This window comes from Rhinopithecus roxellana, chromosome 19 (assembly GCF_007565055.1).
Source record: "Rhinopithecus roxellana isolate Shanxi Qingling chromosome 19, ASM756505v1, whole genome shotgun sequence".
Lineage (NCBI taxonomy): Eukaryota > Metazoa > Chordata > Mammalia > Primates > Cercopithecidae > Rhinopithecus > Rhinopithecus roxellana.
The window spans coordinates 6,944,164-6,961,910 of record NC_044567.1 but is presented as its reverse complement, the minus strand read 5'-3'; the positions used below and the strand labels follow the sequence as shown (position 1 = coordinate 6,961,910).

At 54.1% G+C, this 17,747-nt stretch overlaps 1 protein-coding gene across 1 annotated transcript; it reads left to right on the top strand.

The window, feature by feature from the left end:
• Positions 1–8,420: 8,420 nt before the first annotated feature.
• Positions 8,421–13,662, top strand: DLX3 (distal-less homeobox 3). The gene is made up of 3 exons (XM_010386117.1): positions 8,421–8,970; positions 10,039–10,229; positions 11,811–13,662. The coding sequence occupies exons 1-3, from the start codon at positions 8,646–8,648 to the stop codon at positions 12,156–12,158; spliced, it is 864 nt and encodes a 287-aa protein (XP_010384419.1). The 5' UTR covers positions 8,421–8,645; the 3' UTR covers positions 12,159–13,662.
• The last annotated feature ends 4,085 nt before the right edge of the window (positions 13,663–17,747 follow it).

Below are 17,747 nucleotides of genomic sequence, written 5' to 3'. Positions count from 1 at the left end.
CTGGCCTCCCAAAGTGCTAGGATTCCAAGCGTGAGCTACTGTGCCTGGCCCAACATTGTGTCAGGCAGTGTCAGTCCTTAGACTTTGTTTTTCTTCTTCTTCAGTATTGTGTTGGCTATTTTGGGTCTTGCGCCTTTACCTATACATTTTAGAATCCATCTGTCAGTATCCACAAAAGAACTTTCTGAGATTTTGATTGGGATTGCATTGAACGGATCGATCAACTTGGAAAGGACCAACATTTTAACAATCTTCCTCTCCATGAATCCATGAGTCTCTCTCCATTTATTTAGATTTTTATTTGTCTCATCAGAGTTTTATGTACTCATATAGATCTTGTACATATTTTGTTAATCCTCCTACCTCAGCCTCGTGAGTAGCTAAAACTGCAGGTGTATGCCACCACACCTAGCTAATTTTTTTACTTTTCGCAGAGATGGGGTCTCACTATGTTGACCAGGCTGGTCTCGAATTTCTGGGCTCAAGCAATTCTCTTGCCTCTGCCTCCCAAAGTGCTGAGATTACAAGCATGAGACACTGCACCTTGCCAGAATTTTCTAAATAGATATCATGTTATCTGTGAACAAAGGCAGTCTATTTCTTCCCTCCCTATCTCTCTCTCTCTTTCCGTGTGTATGTGTGTGTGTGTGTGTGTGTGTGTGTGTGTGTGTGTGTGTGTGCGCACACATTTTTTTTCTTTTGAGACAGGATCTCACTCTGTCACCCAGGCTGGAGTGCAGTGGAATGATCATGGCTCACTATAGTCTCAAACTCCTGGGCGCAAGCCTCAACCTCCTGGGCTCAAGCCATCCTTCCACCTTAGCCTCCTGAGTAGCTGGGGACTGCCCCGTCTAATCTTTTTGATTTCCTTTTTTGTAGAGATGGGGTCTCACTGTGTTGCTCAGGCTGGTCTCTAACTCCTGGGCTCAAGCAATCCTCCCACTTCAGCCTCCCAAAGTGCTGGGATTACAGGTATTAGCCACCACAGCCAGCTAATTTTTGTATTTTTATTTTTGTAAAGATGCAGTTCTGCCATGTTCTTGGCCTCCCAAGAACAATTCTTTTTACTCTGAGATGTTTCAAATATATAGAAAAGTACAGAGGGTAGTATAAAAACCACCCACGTGACCAGTGCGCAGCTCCGTCAAATTACCTTCCGACTGCTAAACCTGCAGGCTGAATACCTGCCCCATAGAGGTTAAGAGTCAGACTGCCTGGGCTCAAATCCTAAATCCACGTACTTAGCTTCCTGTGCCTCAGTTCCCTCCTCTGTCAAAAGACGGACATGAGAGTGCCCACCTCATAGGGTCGGGAGCAGTGAATGAACTCATATATGTAGATGGCTTCGAGCAGTGCCTGGCACACAGTGAGTACTCAATGAAAGCCAGCTCTTATCAATTCATCTTCTCTCTTGACTCAATGGAATAGATAATAATCTGCTATAAGGCCAACCCCTTTGGAGGAGTTCCTGATCCTTTGCCTCCCATCTACTCAGGGATAGCACTTGTGATTAACCCTTCTCTTTTTTTTTTTTTTTTTTTTTTTTTTTTGAGACGGAGTCTTGCTCTGCCGCCCAGGCTGGAGTGCAGTGGCCGGCTCTCAGCTCACTGCAAGCTCCGCCTCCCGGGTTCACGCCATTCTCCTGTCTCAGCCTCCCCAGTAGCTGGGACTACAGGCGCCCGCCTCGTCGCCCGGCTAGTTTTTTGTATTTTTTAGTAGAGACGGGGTTTCACCATATTAGCCAGGATGGTCTCGGTCTCCTGGCCTCGTGATCCGCCCGTCTCGGCCTCCCAAAGTGCTGGGATTACAGGCTTGAGCCACCGCGCCCGGCCGATTAACCCTTCTCTACTGGAGGTGACAATTGGCATCTAAACAGGCTGCTCCCATTTCAAACACTCACACACACCCTCCCAATACGCCAAATACCCTCCAGCTACCGCCCTCTGCCTCCCTCCTCCTTTCACAGCCATCAGGACAGAGTGGCTGGTGTGTGTTCTCTTCATTGCCGCCCATCCCACTGGCCCCTCAGCCAGCTGTGAACCCCTTCCAGCTCCCCACTCCCCTTACCCGCTCTTCTGATATCATCAACCTCCTCCTTGAGACATTGCACAGCGGGTGCGTCTCAGTCCTCACCCTGCCCTGATTACAAATCCACAGCAAGATTTGACCTTGCTGACTGCTCTCTTCTCCTTGAACCCTCCCCCAGTTCTCCCCACACCCAACTCAGGGTACACTCTCTCTGCACTGCTTCTCACCTCCCTCTGACCCCTCTCTCACAGTTGCTGCCTGGACCTTTGCCCCATGTTCTCTCCCTCCTTTCCTGGACCATCTCACCCATGCCAATGGCTCCACTTACCGCAAGAAGCTGAATACTCACAATTTACATCTCCAATCCCTGCTTCTTTACTAATTTTTCCGATCCATGTTGCTGACTATGGCTAGGACTGCTCTTCCTAGATGTCTCAAAGACAGTCAAACTCAGCATGATCACAATTAAGCTGGTGGCACAACCACTTTGGAGAACTGCTTGGCAGCCTCGTCTAAAGCCAAACATGTGCCCACCTGGCGGCACACAATTCCACCCACAGGTACCCAACAACAGCACAGATGCAGGCACTGAAAGACATGTACAGGAATGCTCATAGCAGCACTGCTCATGATAATCCCAAACTGGAAACTACCCAAATGTCCAACAGTAGAACAGAAAAACAAATAATGATATATTCATATGAGAAAATATCCGCATTACAGCAATGAAAATGAACAATCTATAAATATAGCCAATGACATGTATAAATCTCACAATATAATGCTGAGCAAAATAAGCCAAACAGAAAAGAATACAGCCCTCCCTTGTCCATGCGAGATTGGTTCTAAGACCTTCCTTGGATACCAAAATCTGTGGATGCTCAAGTCCCTGATATAAAATGGAGTAGTATTTGCAGATAACCTACACACATCTTCTCATATACTTTAAATTATCTCTAGATTATTTATAATACCAAATAACATGTAACTATTATTATATAAGTAATTGTTATGCTATATTATTTAGGGAATAATGACAAGAAAAAAATAGTCTATATGTGTCCAAGCACAGATGCAATTATTTTGCTGAATAATTTCGATCCAAGGTAGGGTGAATCCATGGATGCAGAACCCATGGATACAGAAGAGGGCTGACTGTATATACTATACACTTCCATTTATACAAAAGTAAAAAACATGCAAACCTGATCTGTGGTGCTAGGAGTGGAGACAGTGTTTACTCTCAGGGAGTAGGACCTGGAAGGGAGGGTGAGGGGGCTTCTGAGGTTTGGATATTGTTTCCTAACCTGCTGCTCAGCCTGGGTGCTGGCTGCACAGCTAATGTTTGATTCATACAAACCCTTTAATTAGGACTTGTGCACTTTTCTGCAGATATGTTAGACTCCAGTGGAAAAAAAACCTGACACATTCTTTTCCCCATCAAGCATCTCCTCTTTCTGGTGTTCTCTTTATTTCAGAGAACGGCCCCAACTTTCCACCCAGTTGCCCCAGTCAGAAGCGCAGGGGTCATTCCCCCACTTCCCTTCTCTCTGCCATTCATATCCAGTCCATTCCCCAGCCCTGTCCCTCTGATCTCCTCAGTGGCTCTCAAATCTACCCACTGCTCTCCACTTCCACCCACTTCTCTTCTCTCTGGCATTAGCCAGCACTGCCTCTTCCTTAACCCAGACTCGATTCCCTTTGCTTGAGCTTCTGCAGTAGCCTCATATCTGGGCCCCTCGCTCCCAATCTTATAATTTCCGATTCGTCTCCACACAGCAGCCAGAGGGATCCTTCTAGAACAAAAACCCAATCATGACCCTTCCCTGGTTAAAATCTTCCAGCGGTTCCCTGCAGCCTCTAAGTAAAGCCCATTCTCCTGCTTCAGGCTTCCAAGTGCTCTGAGTCCTGGGTCCCTGCTTCACCTTTAGGTACCCCCCAACCACCCCTACAAATGCTATGCTTCACCCTTGAGAGAAAAGAGTCCTAGAATTTACAATCATGGAGCATCAGAGTTTGGATGGACTGCAGAGGCTATCTAAGAATCCACTTTCTGGCCGGGCACGGTGGCTCAAGCCTGTAATCCCAGCACTTTGGGAGGCCAAGACGGGCGGATCACAAGGTCAGGAGATCGAGACCATCCTGGCTAATACGGTGAAACCCCGTCTCTACTAAAGAATACAAAAAACTAGCCGGGCGACGAGGCGGGCGCCTGTAGTCCCAGCTACTTGGGAGGCGGAGGCAGGAGAATGGTGTGAACCTGGGAGGCGGAGCTTGCAGTGAGCTGAGATCCGGCCACCGCACTCCAGCCTGGGCGACAGAGCCAGACTCCGTCTCAAAAAAAAAAAAAATCCACTTTCTGATTTACATATAAGAAACCCAAAAGAAAGCGCCACTGGCTGGACAAAGGTGGGTGGAAGGAGGGGGAAGTGGTAGTTTCCAGGGGCCAGGAACCGTCTCCTTTCCCTCATCCCTGTTTTTCCAAGCCAAGTCCCACACATCCTTCACTTCTCACTTCAGATATCCTCCTGCCCCCTGAAGGGTTCAGGGCCCTGAGGCTGGCATGGCAGCAAGTGGTGTCCCATCAGAGCACACATCACATGATGGCAAAGCTGTCGCTAAGTGTACGCACCCCCTGCCGGAACGTGGGCTCCACCGAGAGGGTCCTGGTCTGTCTTGTTCATCACTACATCCCCAGCACCTAGCATGGGATCAGATACATAGCAGAGACTCAGCAAAGATCTGTTGAATCAATGAAGGACTCTGGAAGGAAGTCCAGGCTGCAAAATGCTGGAAGCTTGGGGTGTATCTCCAAGGGAGTTAGTGAAAACGTCGAGGAGTTCACCCTTGAGAGACAAGAGTCCTAGAATTTACAATCACAGAGCATCAGAGCTTGGACGGACCTCAGAGGCCATCTAAGAATCCAGCTTTTACTTACAAATGAGAAAACCAAGGGAAAGAGCCACTAGCTGTTGAAAGGTGGGTGGGAAGAGGGAGAGGTGGCAGCCAAAGAGTAACACAAGGTGGTGATGAAAAGTGAATATTTAGTGCCAATAGGGCTCCTCAAGTAAGTAAATTCCTTCTGGGCACTATGGGCCTGCCCTTGCAGGTGACCCACTTCCGGGTCTTCCCGGTGGAGCTAAGCAGGCTCTTTCTTACAATTACCACTAGATGGCGCCACTCCCCAAGGCAATGGAGAAAGCAGGGTCAGCCCACCAGGGCTCGTCCCTCCCTAAGTTCCTCCCTGAGGCCTGACTCTCTGTGACCCCCACTGCTGTGCCAGTGCCCAGGTGGCATGATGCCTGGGTTCCAGGGAATAGCTTGCTTCAACAGGGCACCTTTTCTCAGTGCTACAGACAGGTAGGCAATGGACTGTGACCTTGGCATTGGCCAGCACTGCCCTTTCTCCCTCCTATCATACTCCCAGAGGCCCCTGACACAGGCTGCCCCACGTCACCCCTCCACCAGAGGCAGGATTCGGCCAGGCTGACACCTGCTCGTCTTGTTGGCCTGGGCAAGGTGGGGTGGGTGCTCTGGTCCCACTGCAACCTCCGGCTACCTCGCCATCCTAAGCTAACAGGTGCCCGCTCAGCAGTTGGTGGCTCCAGTCCTGCCAGCCTGACGAGACCCTTGGGGCCTGCCCCTACCCTGCAGCCCAGTGCCTGCCCCATGCTTCCCACTGTCCTGACTCTGCCCAGCATGCCTGAGCCTCAGCCAGGACTCCACGGGAGCAGTGCTAAGATGATTCAGCCTCTCTTCAGCATTAGGAAGCCTCATTTATTCGTTTAACAATGGGTCCTGGGTATCTGGAAGGTAGTGGTGAAGTGGATGGGCCCACTCTGGCATCTTGGAGTATGTCATGCAATGGGGGTAGGGGGAAGATGTGCTAACCTCACATTAGCAAACAGTTGTTTCATTGCTTATTTAAGTTCCTACTGTTGCAGTTCCTGTGAACTATGAACCATTTTGAGAGCTCTTCTAATTTCAGAGCAGAGTGGAGCTTAGAAATTATCCTAGTATAATCCACCACCACTGCCCTTTCAAGATTCCAGGATTCCAGAATTCAGCCTAGGGCTCATTCTCTTTACTCAGGAGCCAGGGCTTCTGTGAGGGCCTGGGAGGGAGGGAGGTAGATTCCCAGCTCTAAGTCGCCAGCCCCTTCTCCATCTCGGCTGATGAATGAATGAACGGATGAACCCCTGAGAAGGGCTCGCCCCATGCTGTCTGTTCTCTAGGGGAGCTGCAGTTAGTGAAAACAGAGGGCACAGTCTGTGGGGCGGGGCGGGGCGGGGGGAGCTCCAAAGCAGGCCCTCAATGCCACCCCCGCTCCCATCCTGGGAGGGAGCCGGCCCGCCCAGTGCCCTTCCTGCCCCCAACGCCGCAGGCTTTCTTGGCGCCCTCTTGGCAGCAGAACAGAGGGCACCCGGAGCGGGTGGCAACTCGCCCCGCCACGGGCTCAGAGCGGCGGGCGCTGGGCGCTGGGGGGACGCGCAGATAGACAGACAGATAGCGCTCCCCTGGCCTGCCCCCGCCCCCACCTTTCCCACGCGGCGGCCTCCGGGAGTGGCCCAGACCAGGCGGGCACCCACTCCTGCCCCTCAGCCCGCGGACCGTGCTCTCTGTTTCTGCCAACTGCAACTCTCAACGCCCTTTGGACCGCCGGAAGCCTGCTACGCGAGTCTGACTTTGGAAAGGGGCATACAGCCCCCTGTACACTGCTCTGCCCGGCAGGGTCTTCGGAGGAGACCCCTCCCTGGGGCTCGTCCAGGCGCTGGGCTGGGGAGCTGCAGAGCTCGCAGGAACCACGAGGTGGCGCGCTAGCACTGCGTTCGCCCGGCGAGGCAGGGCGCGTGGACACGGGGTAGGGGGTAGCGAGCGGAGCAGGCTGGGAACTGAGATTTGGATTATCTCCCCCAGAGAAAGGCGAGGAGCAAAATGGGGTGTGGGAGGGAGGAATGAGCTAGACGCTGGGAACAGCTAGCATGACCCAGGGGGCCCAGTCTTGTGGGCTAGACAGGACTAAAAACTGAGGGTCCCCATGGAGGGGGGCCATTCTTCAGGGCTTTTCTGGTGGGGGACGAGTTCAATGGAGCAGTACAGCTCCCAGCTACTGGGGATGAGGACGGTACTGAGAGGTCTAGACACATCTGCCTAAACCATACATCCACACTCGGATGGCCCTCCACTCACGCTGCCTGCATCACACACACACACACACTCCTGCACGCATGTACATCTGTGGATACTGTGGAACACATGAAATCCTCACATCACACACCCCAGGTACACTCGTCCCATGCACCCGATCCCCAAAAGTGTCCCCAGTCCCCAGTGCTGTCCCATGATACACAGAATCTGCCCTCAGACTTATTGAAGCACACAGTCACGGAGACAGCCTGTGCCCACCCAACATCGTGGGGACCCCAGGTCCCTTGCTCCTTTCAGCAAGACTGGGCCATCTGTGAAACTGCACACACATAGCTTTGGAGATAGTTCTGGTATCACCGGACAGGCTGCACTTTCCCATCAACCCCTAAATCCACACAGGCCTGCTTCCCCTTCTCCAATAGGATCCTCTTAGGGCTAAATTATGTCTTTCATAGGCTCAAGGCACTTTTGCCTGGTGGGCACCTTCCTCCATAAAAAGAAAATTTTTCAAATTACATTTTTGTAATTATGTAATACAATAATATAATAGCAATGACTGCATTGCTATTAAGATAATATATTAATATCGTATATTCAAACATTCTCTTCTACCTAAAAGGTGTTTTCCTTTTCTTCTGATTTGAAGAGACACCATTTTCAGGGGCCCTGAGTCCTCACCACTTTGGGTACATTTGTGTGCCTGTCATTTGCACAGTGCGTGCACACGCGTGCACACACAAACCATACCCCACCTTAGACCATCTCTTTCTACAAACACCCAATAGGCAAACTCCCTCCTTCCCCACCTCACCTAAGCCCATCTCTCATCCCCCAGCCAGAGAAACAGGCTGACAGATCCTGGGGGCTCTGCAGAGCAACCCTTCCCCTCCACCTCCACACCCCTCATTCAGAGAACTTATCTGGGCTAGAGCTACAAGAGTAGCAAGGAGGGTGTGTGTGTGTGTGTGTGTGTGTGTGTGTGTGTGTGTGTGTGTGTGTGTTTTGAGTAAAAACAAAGACTGGGGGAAAGAGAAGAGAGAGGAGGGAGGAGAGAAGGGAAAGGGGGAGAGGCAGAGAGAGAGAGAGAGAGAGAGAGAGAGAGCGCGAGAGAGCGAGCGCACAGGAGCGAAAGAGCAAGAGCGTGTTTTGCCTGGAAGGCAAGACTTGCAGCCAATCAGCGAGTAGGAGCCTCCCTCGGCGACTCCACTATTGAGTCTATAACCGGCTGGCCGGGCGGAGCTGGCAGCATTTGACTGTGGCTTGGGACGCGAGGAGAGGCCCGCAGCGACCGCCTGACGGCAGGCAATGGTGTAAGCGCCTTTCGGCCTCCCCCTCCCCCAGACTCGGCCGGGTCCTCCCCTCGCCCTCTGGACACACACCCCTGCCTCGTCTCCTCCGCCTCTCCTGCGCTCCGGTCCGCTCCTGTCCTCCGCGGAGGCCAGCCTTGGGGAGGTGCAGTGCCCGCCAGGATGAGTGGCTCCTTCGATCGCAAGCTCAGCAGCATCCTCACCGACATCTCCAGCTCCCTTAGCTGCCATGCGGGCTCCAAGGACTCGCCTACCCTGCCCGAGTCTTCTGTCACTGACCTGGGCTACTACAGCGCTCCCCAGCACGATTACTACTCGGGCCAACCCTATGGCCAGACCGTGAACCCCTACACCTACCACCACCAATTCAATCTCAATGGGCTTGCAGGCACGGGTGCTTACTCGCCCAAGTCGGAATATACCTACGGAGCCTCCTACCGGCAATACGGGGCGTACAGGGAGCAGCCGCTGCCAGCCCAGGACCCAGGTGAGGGCCATGGGGTCGCGAGGACAGTGGGAGACACTGGAAGGTTCCCGAGGGAGGAAAAGGCATGGACTGGAAGCTAAAATCTAGGAAAACTTCTAAGAAAAGTACCGCCTGGAGTTAGAGAAGTTGGCGTAGATGACCCTCAGAGGGACCAGGCGACCTTCCAGCCCCGGGTCTGCGAGCATTTGGGGCGCGATGTGCGCGGTGCGCCGCGGTCCCGGATGAGGAGCGGGGTGAGCTGAGAGAGGAAGGGGAGGGCTGTGGGTTGTCAGGAAATCTCCGAATCGAGGTGATTTCGTGGGCATTTCAGCAGGCGATTCTCGATCAGGTCGCAGAGGGCTTGGGGGTAGGCGGCGGGGGCTGGAAACTCTAGGGGCTCTCCTTTGGATAAGAGATGGGGAGACTAGGAGACGTGAGGGGGCAATGAGAGGGACCCACGGAAGTTGTGGGAAAGCGGAGGGAAGCAGCAACTGAGAGGCAGAGAAGCTGAAAAAGGGAAAAGTGAGGCAGCAAGAGAGAAGTGTGGAAAGACAGTGAGAGAAAGGACAGAAGAAACAGGAAAGGAAGGAGAGAAGGAAGGGGAGAGGAAGGGGGACAGGGAAAGAAAGTCTGCACTATCCTTGCGACTTTACTGAAAACCTAAAGCGATTCAAAAATGAAAAGTTTTTTAAAGGGCGGGGGATGGGCGGGAAGGAGCGAGAGAAACAAGCGACGACGAGATAGGGCTGGGAAGGGGGCAGCCAGCAGCCGGGCGGCGAGGAGCCCCGAGGCTGGGAGGCGAGCCGGGAAGGCGTCGTGAGCGAAGCCGCGGCGGTCCTCGCGCAGGCGGCGGCTGGCGCCGGGGACAGTGCTCCGGAGGCCGGGCGCGGAACTGGGAGCGCCACGTCGTGGGCTGTGGCCGGGTCCGGCTCTGTGGCCGCGGCTGCCTTCCAGGGCCGCGGGCGGCCGGGAATCCCGCGGCGAGTAGGGGGGCGGAAGGGAGGGGCGTCCCGCCGGGCCCTGGAGGGTCGCTGGAGTCGCAGGCCGAGGCTGAGCCGCCCCCTCTCCCGCCCGGTGCGTTCCCCGCAGTGTCGGTGAAGGAGGAGCCGGAAGCAGAGGTGCGCATGGTGAATGGGAAGCCCAAGAAGGTCCGAAAGCCGCGTACGATCTACTCCAGCTACCAGCTGGCCGCCCTGCAGCGCCGCTTCCAGAAGGCCCAGTACCTGGCGCTGCCCGAGCGCGCCGAGCTGGCTGCGCAGCTGGGCCTCACGCAGACACAGGTTGGTGTTTGGCTGACCAGGGCCGTGGGGGCGCCCGGGATCCCGTAGTTTCCCGGGCGCTGCCGAGCCTGGCTGTCCATTGAAGGGTCCTGCGGGGTCCTGGAACTCTTGCCTGAGGGATGGGGGCCTGCGAGGTTCAATTTCGGTCGGAAGGTTCTGCGTTAGCACGTGTACAAGTGAGAATAGTTGTGAACCCGTGCAACTGTGTATGTCTGTCCCAGAGAGAGGTGCTCTCCTTCCCCTACTCCAGAACCCCCAACTCCCAAGTCCCCCAGCAGCGCTGCTCACTTAGTAGGAGTCCACATCGTGTTTTCCCTCCAGGCTAGGCATGTGTGTAAACTGACTGTGTGCGTGTATAGGCGAGTGTGTGTTTGCACACGTGCTGTGTGGGTCTGCATGCACCGGAGGATGCTCACATAGGGAGTGTGATCCTGCCAGGGTCATTGTGCATAACGATGGGGGCACGTGTGTGTGACTGTGCGCCCTGAATGCATGTGCGTTCTGAATGCATGTTCAGAAATGTGTGCTTGCATGAAAATACCACATTCCTGCTCAGCACCTGAATACTCAGAGAGGCCAAATTCCCTATCTGAAGGAGACGGGGACTGAAAAGTGAGTGTCCTACCCCCACCTCGTCCAGTCCCTCAAGCCCCCAGCGGCCTGTCACTGCTCAGGGGAGGAGCAGTGGATGCCTGGCTCCCTCCAGGTGTTGACAGGCGGGCCTAGGTTGTGGCTGTGGCTGTGGCTGCGTGGGGCCCCATCCGCCGGGAATCTGGGTCACCTGGTGAGGAGCTGATTCATTGTTTGTATCAGTCATGGAGTGGGGAGTGGCAGGGGGAGGGGGAGATACCCCAGGGGAAATTTGGGGAATCATGGCTCACCTGCTCCTGAGTCCCCAGGTCACCCCCATTATCTAACCTGAGCCCAGGAGGACTTCTCCACGCCTGAGTGTGTGAATGTGGGTGCTCATGTTGTGGGGTGCTTATCTGGGTGTATCTGTGTCTGCGTGTATTTTTATCGTCTGGCGTCTGTGTGTGAGGCTGTGAGTGGGAGCGTGGCTGGGTATGGAGATGTGTATGTGGGTGTGTTTGTCTCTGTGTATCTGTGCACCTCTGCTTATGGGTGTCTAATGTGAATGAAATGCTACAAACCGCCCATCTCCCACCTCAACCGCTTTTTATTAAGTGCTTACTATATACCAGGCTGCTCTAAGTTTTTTATACATCGTACCTTATTTGAGCCTCAGAGTGACCCTATGAGGCAGGTAATAGTGCTGTCCTCATCCCCATTTTGCAGACAAGAGGAAGGCAAGAACCAGAGAGGTTAAATAACTTGCCCAAGGTCACGCTTAATAAGTGACAGAGCAGAATTTGGACCCAGGCAGCTGAATGTTCCTAGTCACAATTCTACCCCAGATGGAAGAAACGATTGGTGTCCTGGCAGTCAGGAGGCCTGTTTTTTGCCTGATTCTTACGTGAAATTGGGTTCTGGCCTTGCTTTTTCTTGGCTGGGTTCTTCCTAGGGTGTTTTGTTTTAGCATTCTGAGACGCTAACTAGCTACCCCTTTCTTCTCTGGCCCAGGTGAAAATCTGGTTCCAGAACCGCCGTTCCAAGTTCAAGAAACTCTACAAGAACGGGGAGGTGCCGCTGGAGCACAGTCCCAATAACAGCGATTCCATGGCCTGCAACTCACCACCGTCACCCGCCCTCTGGGACACCTCCTCCCACTCGACTCCGGCCCCTGCCCGCAGTCAGCTGCCCCCGCCGCTCCCATACAGTGCCTCCCCCAGCTACCTGGACGACCCCACCAACTCCTGGTACCATGCACAGAACCTGAGTGGACCCCACTTACAGCAGCAGCCGCCTCAGCCTGCCACCCTGCACCATGCCTCCCCTGGGCCCCCGCCCAACCCTGGGGCTGTGTACTGAGCACCCACCTGACCTGCACCCCTGACAAAGGACCCCAGGACCAGGCAGAAGGCGCCTCCGTCCTAGCCACTCAGGAATCATCGAGGAGCACAGGGAAAAGGAGCTCCCTTTCCCCCTCCCTTGCCCCTTCCTCCAGGGATCCAAGCGCTTCCAGATGACATTTGCATGGACCAAGGATGCCCCCTGAACCTCCCTCCCTCTGCCTAGACACTGGGGTGCCCCTCCAGATGTGGGGGCATTCCACCCCAGTGGGGACAGCCGTTCCCCTACCTGCTCCAGGAGCCTGGATTGGCTTTAAATGGCTCATCATTTTCCAGCTTCTTAAACTAAGTGCCTGTTCCCAGACTGGAGACCTTGGGATGGGGGAGAGTGTGGAGGTGGGTCCCGCCTGTGCTGGGGCACCTGGCGCTATGGATCTTATAACTTGCCAGGCCTAGTTCCTCCTGAGCCACTGGTGGTCTCCCCCTGCTTGAGCGGCCCCTCTGCCGAAAAGACAGTGGACATCGTGACGAGGACTCCGGGTGGGGACCTGAACTGGTCCCCGCCCTGCACTTCTAGCCCTCATTTAAGATTTGAGGGTGAAACCAAAGGAAACCCCCTAAGTGAGGGAATCTTTTAATATTTGTGGCTTTAGAGGAAAGAACTAAAGGAGCCATCTCTCTCCCCCTCCTCCGTTCTGAGAGGAGGGGTGGGTCTCAGACGTTTTTCCTAAGGACTTATTTCTTCCACGTCCAGGACTTTGCACAACTTTGGTTTTAAAAGCTGTTGAAAAATAGGAAAACAAAGGGCATTGTTCACAGATAGGGCCAAGTCTCCCCTTGCAAAGGTGCCTCTGTTCTGTCCCTGCCCCCACCTCACCTCCTCTACTCCTCCAGTAAGTTGGCAGTTTTGGTGCCAAACCCCAAATCTCCAAAGAGACATACTAGGCAAGACAAACCCCCAAACACCTCCTTTCCGGTGGCCTTGGAAACAGATTGCTCCGAGCTGGAGAATGTCGGGTGAGGTGCATGGGAGAGGAGGGGAGAGTTAGAACTTGTGCCTTTAGGAGGAAGGGGTAACTGCCTGGAGGGCTGGTGGCACTGCCCCTCCCTGACCCAGACATCCCATCAAAGCTGACTTTCCTCCACCCCTGATGCAGTAAAACATCGAATAAAAAAGGAGAGGTAGAAGACTGTAGCTATATATATAAATATATAGTAAGTATTTTTTTTAAGAGCAACAGAGAGAAGCAGCCTCCTCCCTGCTGTGGTTTCCTATTTATGTGGCCATGTTCCTCCTGGACGGATCTCCCTGTGTGTTTCAAGCTGAGAGATGTGGGCTCCGGCTGGATTTGGGTTTTGTGGGAGGTGCAGGGGCCAAGAGAGACATGGTAGGTCTCCAAGAGTCCCACCGGGCCGGGGGAGGGAGAAGCAAAGCCAGCTCCCACCCCCTCCCAGCCTTCTCATTTCTGCTTTCTTACTGGACTCATCTTTATATATGATGTTAATAAAAAAGACGAAAATAATCACTGAGCTCTTTGAACTGGAGGCTGTTGGCAGCTCTTGTGGGGAGGGTCTGAGAGTTGGGGAAGGTGTCCAGTGGGGAGGCACTTCTGAGCTCTGAGGGAGATGGGGCCCCCAGGAAACCACTGCTAAGGTGCTGGGCTGGGCCTGGCCCCTGGTGGCAGGTGCTCCTAAAACCATGGCTGTCCCCACTCTGGGCAGGTCTTTGGGGAGGCTCCCAGCAGCAGCTTCCCTGACTCCACTGCTTGGCAGCTGGGTGCTCAGAATCAGACAGCTCCCTCTGCACCGCCGCCGGGTCACCTCAGGGCTGCTCTTTGATCTGGAGATCACATGCAGACAGGCTTGCACATGTGTGTAACCCCCTGCCTCCACGCCCAGGCACTCCTGGCCCCTCACCCTCCTGTCTGTCCCTTTCAGCTTGAGGTGAGGGTGGGGCCTCAGTCAGGGGGACACCACTGCTCCCTCAGCTGGGAGTGACCTAGCACTGTGATCTAGGCTTGGTGATGGGGAAGGGTTTGTGTTTACCTTCTCAAGGAGGGCTCAGGCCCTGACTCAGAGCCTTCTCACTGCCGCCACCCTCCTCTTCTAGGTGCCCAACTCCAAGGCTTTGGAGACGGAGAGCTGGAGGTGGCAGAATGAACAGAGGTGTTGAGAGTGACACATCTTGGCACAGACGGGAGACAGCATGAATGCATGCACACGCTTGTGAAGCTACCTCTCTCTCACATGCATGCATCAAGACACACAATGACATCTCCCCATCATCACACACACATGGGCTCCCACTTGAGACAAACCTGTCATCTGCAGACACATCCACAGACGCAAACACACACCTGAGACATGTTGGCGTCACATGAGGTACAAAGCCAAAGCCATAACACTCCAAGAGATGTGGGCTGCCAACACACAGGTGCACAGACACACATCACTCAAGTCACCCTAGCATCAGACACACATAGACATACATACACATGCACTCATAGAAGCAGAGCAGCTCCCTGTAATGGAAAAAGTCAGATAGAAAATCAGCAGCATGGCCAGGCATGGTATCTCATACCTATAATCCTAGCACCTTGAGAGGCCAAGATGGGCAGATCATTTCGGCCTAGGAGCTCGAGACTAGTCTGGGCAACAAGGTGAAACCCCGTCTCTACAAAAAACACAAAAATTAGCTGGGTATGGTGGCATGCACCTGTAGTTCCAGTTACTCAGGAGGCAGAGGTGGGAGGATTGCTTAAGCATGGGAGGTCGAGGCTGCAGTGAGAAGTGATCACACCACTGCACTCCAGCCTGGGCGACAGAGCAAGACCCTGAAAAACAAAAAACAAAAAACAAAAAACAAAAAGAAGAAGGAAAGAAAGAGAGAAAGAGAAAGAAGAAGAAAAGAAAACATTACTGAGGTGACCCAGCTCAAATAGGAACCTCTGTGTCAAGGCCCTCAGTTTCCCCATCTGTCAAATGGCAATAACCAGATCCCCACCCCGTTGGCCTCTGGGGCTGTTTTGAGGCACACAGCAGACTAAGGATGAGGCAGAAGGAGCGGGTCTCAAGCTCACGGAAGGGATTTGTTGGATGCTCGCAGCCACACAGGTGAGGGGTCCTCCAGCAGGGCTCCAGAGCTGGGGAGACCCACCCTCATCCAGTCCCCTCACTCTCAGAAGGTAGGCTCTCCCCTCCCCCATGCCCGCAGGAGGCGGAAGGGAGGAGGACCTCCAGCCCACAGACGCCAACCGGGCTGGCAAGGGTTAAGGTGGCAGCTGCCAGGCAGGGCTGAGCTGAGCAGTTTGGTTTGAGGGCTGCGTGCAGGCGGGAGCAAGGAGGCGGCAGCCGGGCAGACTTGCTGGAGACACTGCATTTTATTAGGGCTGGGCTGCCAGCAAAGGGAGGGAGAGAGAAGGAAAGGGCAGAGAGAGAGGAAGGAAGGAGGGAGGCAGGGCGGGCAGGCGGGCAGCTCTGGGATGAAAGGATGTTGTAAGCTCCCTAATTCCTCCCTGCTCATCCCAGCTCTGTCAGGCTGGATTAACTGCCCAGGTGACCTCCTGCGGGGGTCAGCCCCACCCCTGACCTCCTCTCCTTCTCTCCTCATCTCTAGGCCAGGCAGGTCACCCTCTTCATCAGCCCTGGTGGGGGCCCCCATAGGCACAGGGGCTGGGGATGGAGGCCCTGGCAGGGTACCAGGGTAAGGCTGCTGAGCCCATCTTCTACCAGGTGCTTCTTGACTACACCCATGGCCTCGTGACAACCTTTGTGAGGCGGGGAAGAAGCAGGGCGGGCTAGGGAACCCCAGCTTGCCCTGAGGGTCACTGTTCTCCAAAACTTAGACACAGCTGGCATTCGCTAAACTCCTACTCTGTGCCAAGCACTTTGCATGTGACCTTTCACAGCTTGGGAGGTAGGTGGCATAGTACCCATTTATCAGGTGGGAAAACAGAGGCAAGAGAAATGGAGTCTCTGCTGAGGTCACATCACCTCTTACTTGCCAATGCTAGAATTTGAACCCTAGGTCTGAAGAATGGGTGCTCTCAATGGTGGGCTTTTCAGAATCTCTGGGCATCCCAGTGCAGAGTGTCTGAAAGCTGGAGCCACCGCAGCCCCACCCATCCCAGCTGGCCAGCCCTCCTCCCTGAGTTCTTCCCTGGGAGGAGAAACAGAGAGGGGAGGGCTGGTCCTGGGAAAGCTTAATGTTGCAGTCAGGAATGTGCATGCTGGAGTCAGCTGACCTGGATTTGAATCCTGCCTCCAGTACTTTATTGGTTGTGTGACCTTGGGCAAGTCACTTAACCTTTCTAAGCCTCAGTTTCCTCATCTGTAATGCAGGGATAATGCTACCTACCCAGTAGCGTTGTTGAGAGGATTAAATGAGAGAATGTGAGTAAAATACTTTACAAGGTCCCCAGCAGATGGTGAGTACTACTCAGTTAATGGAAGCGGCTGCTGCTAATGGTGACCAGGGAGATGGGGCTTGCTCCCCAACCTGCCTCCTGCCCCGTCCATCACTCCACACCCCCAATTCAGACCCAGCCCACTGGCTGCACTTGCTACATTGGCCGACCCACCCATCTGTAGGTGCACTCAAAAAAGGAATAAATCAACCAATTATTTATTCAGCACCTGCTATATCTCAGGCACTGTTCCAGGAGGTGGTCTGACTGATGACCAAAGCCTGGAAAAGGAAGGCACAGACCCTGTGCTAGAGCTCCAGGGCCAGAAGCAGACCCACTCAGGAGGGGCCTGAAGCTGGGCACACCTGACATAGTCCAGGGAGGACAGGACAGACTGTCAGAGGAAAGGGCAAGGCAGTTGGTGGTGAGTGGGAGGGAAGCCTGGAAGGACTGCATAGAGGAGGAGGCATTTGAAGGAAGCCTTGAAAGAAAATGGAAGCATGATGGGCAAAGATGGGGGGGAGTGGTTCTGGGAACATATTCCCCCTCCAGGACTTCATGGGGTCAAGAGGAGTGAGGCTTGTGAAGCCTAATCACAGCTGCCTTATGAATCATGCTGGGGCCAGTGCAGGGAGGGAAACTGCAGACCCAGAGGGTCCCAAGATCCATCCTGGGTGTCAAGTTAAGAGAAGGGTAAGGGTCTTGCCATTCCCAGACCCTCAGGTTTGCTGGAAGATGCCCCAGCACCTTGAACTTGGGGTAAGGAAGCTCCCGCGCCTCTTTTGTGAGGAGGTAGCTTCTGCTTTTCTCACTTAGGGAAGTGGATGAGAAGGATGGTCTCTCTTTCCCTGAGGACCCTTCCCTTGAGGGGGTCCCAGATACTAGGGGACTTGAGAGACCCCACCCAATTCAGCCTCCATATTCCACACCCTTCAGCACCCCACCACCCCTACTGCTTATTACCTAGTCCAGCAGAGCCACTGGAGTAATGTGAGCAAAGTGGTGAAGATTCTAGACAGCTGGCAAAGGCCCTTGACACTCAGCCTCCCAGCCCCTGACTTCCAAGACCCCAGATGAGGGCTCTAGGTGGCTACGTTGGTTGAGTTCCATCAGCTAAGCCTGGAGGGGATTGGAGGGGAAGGGGAGAATGGAGGGGGAAGGAGAAGGGGAAGCAGCCAGCACCCTGGCCTCTGTTTTTCCAG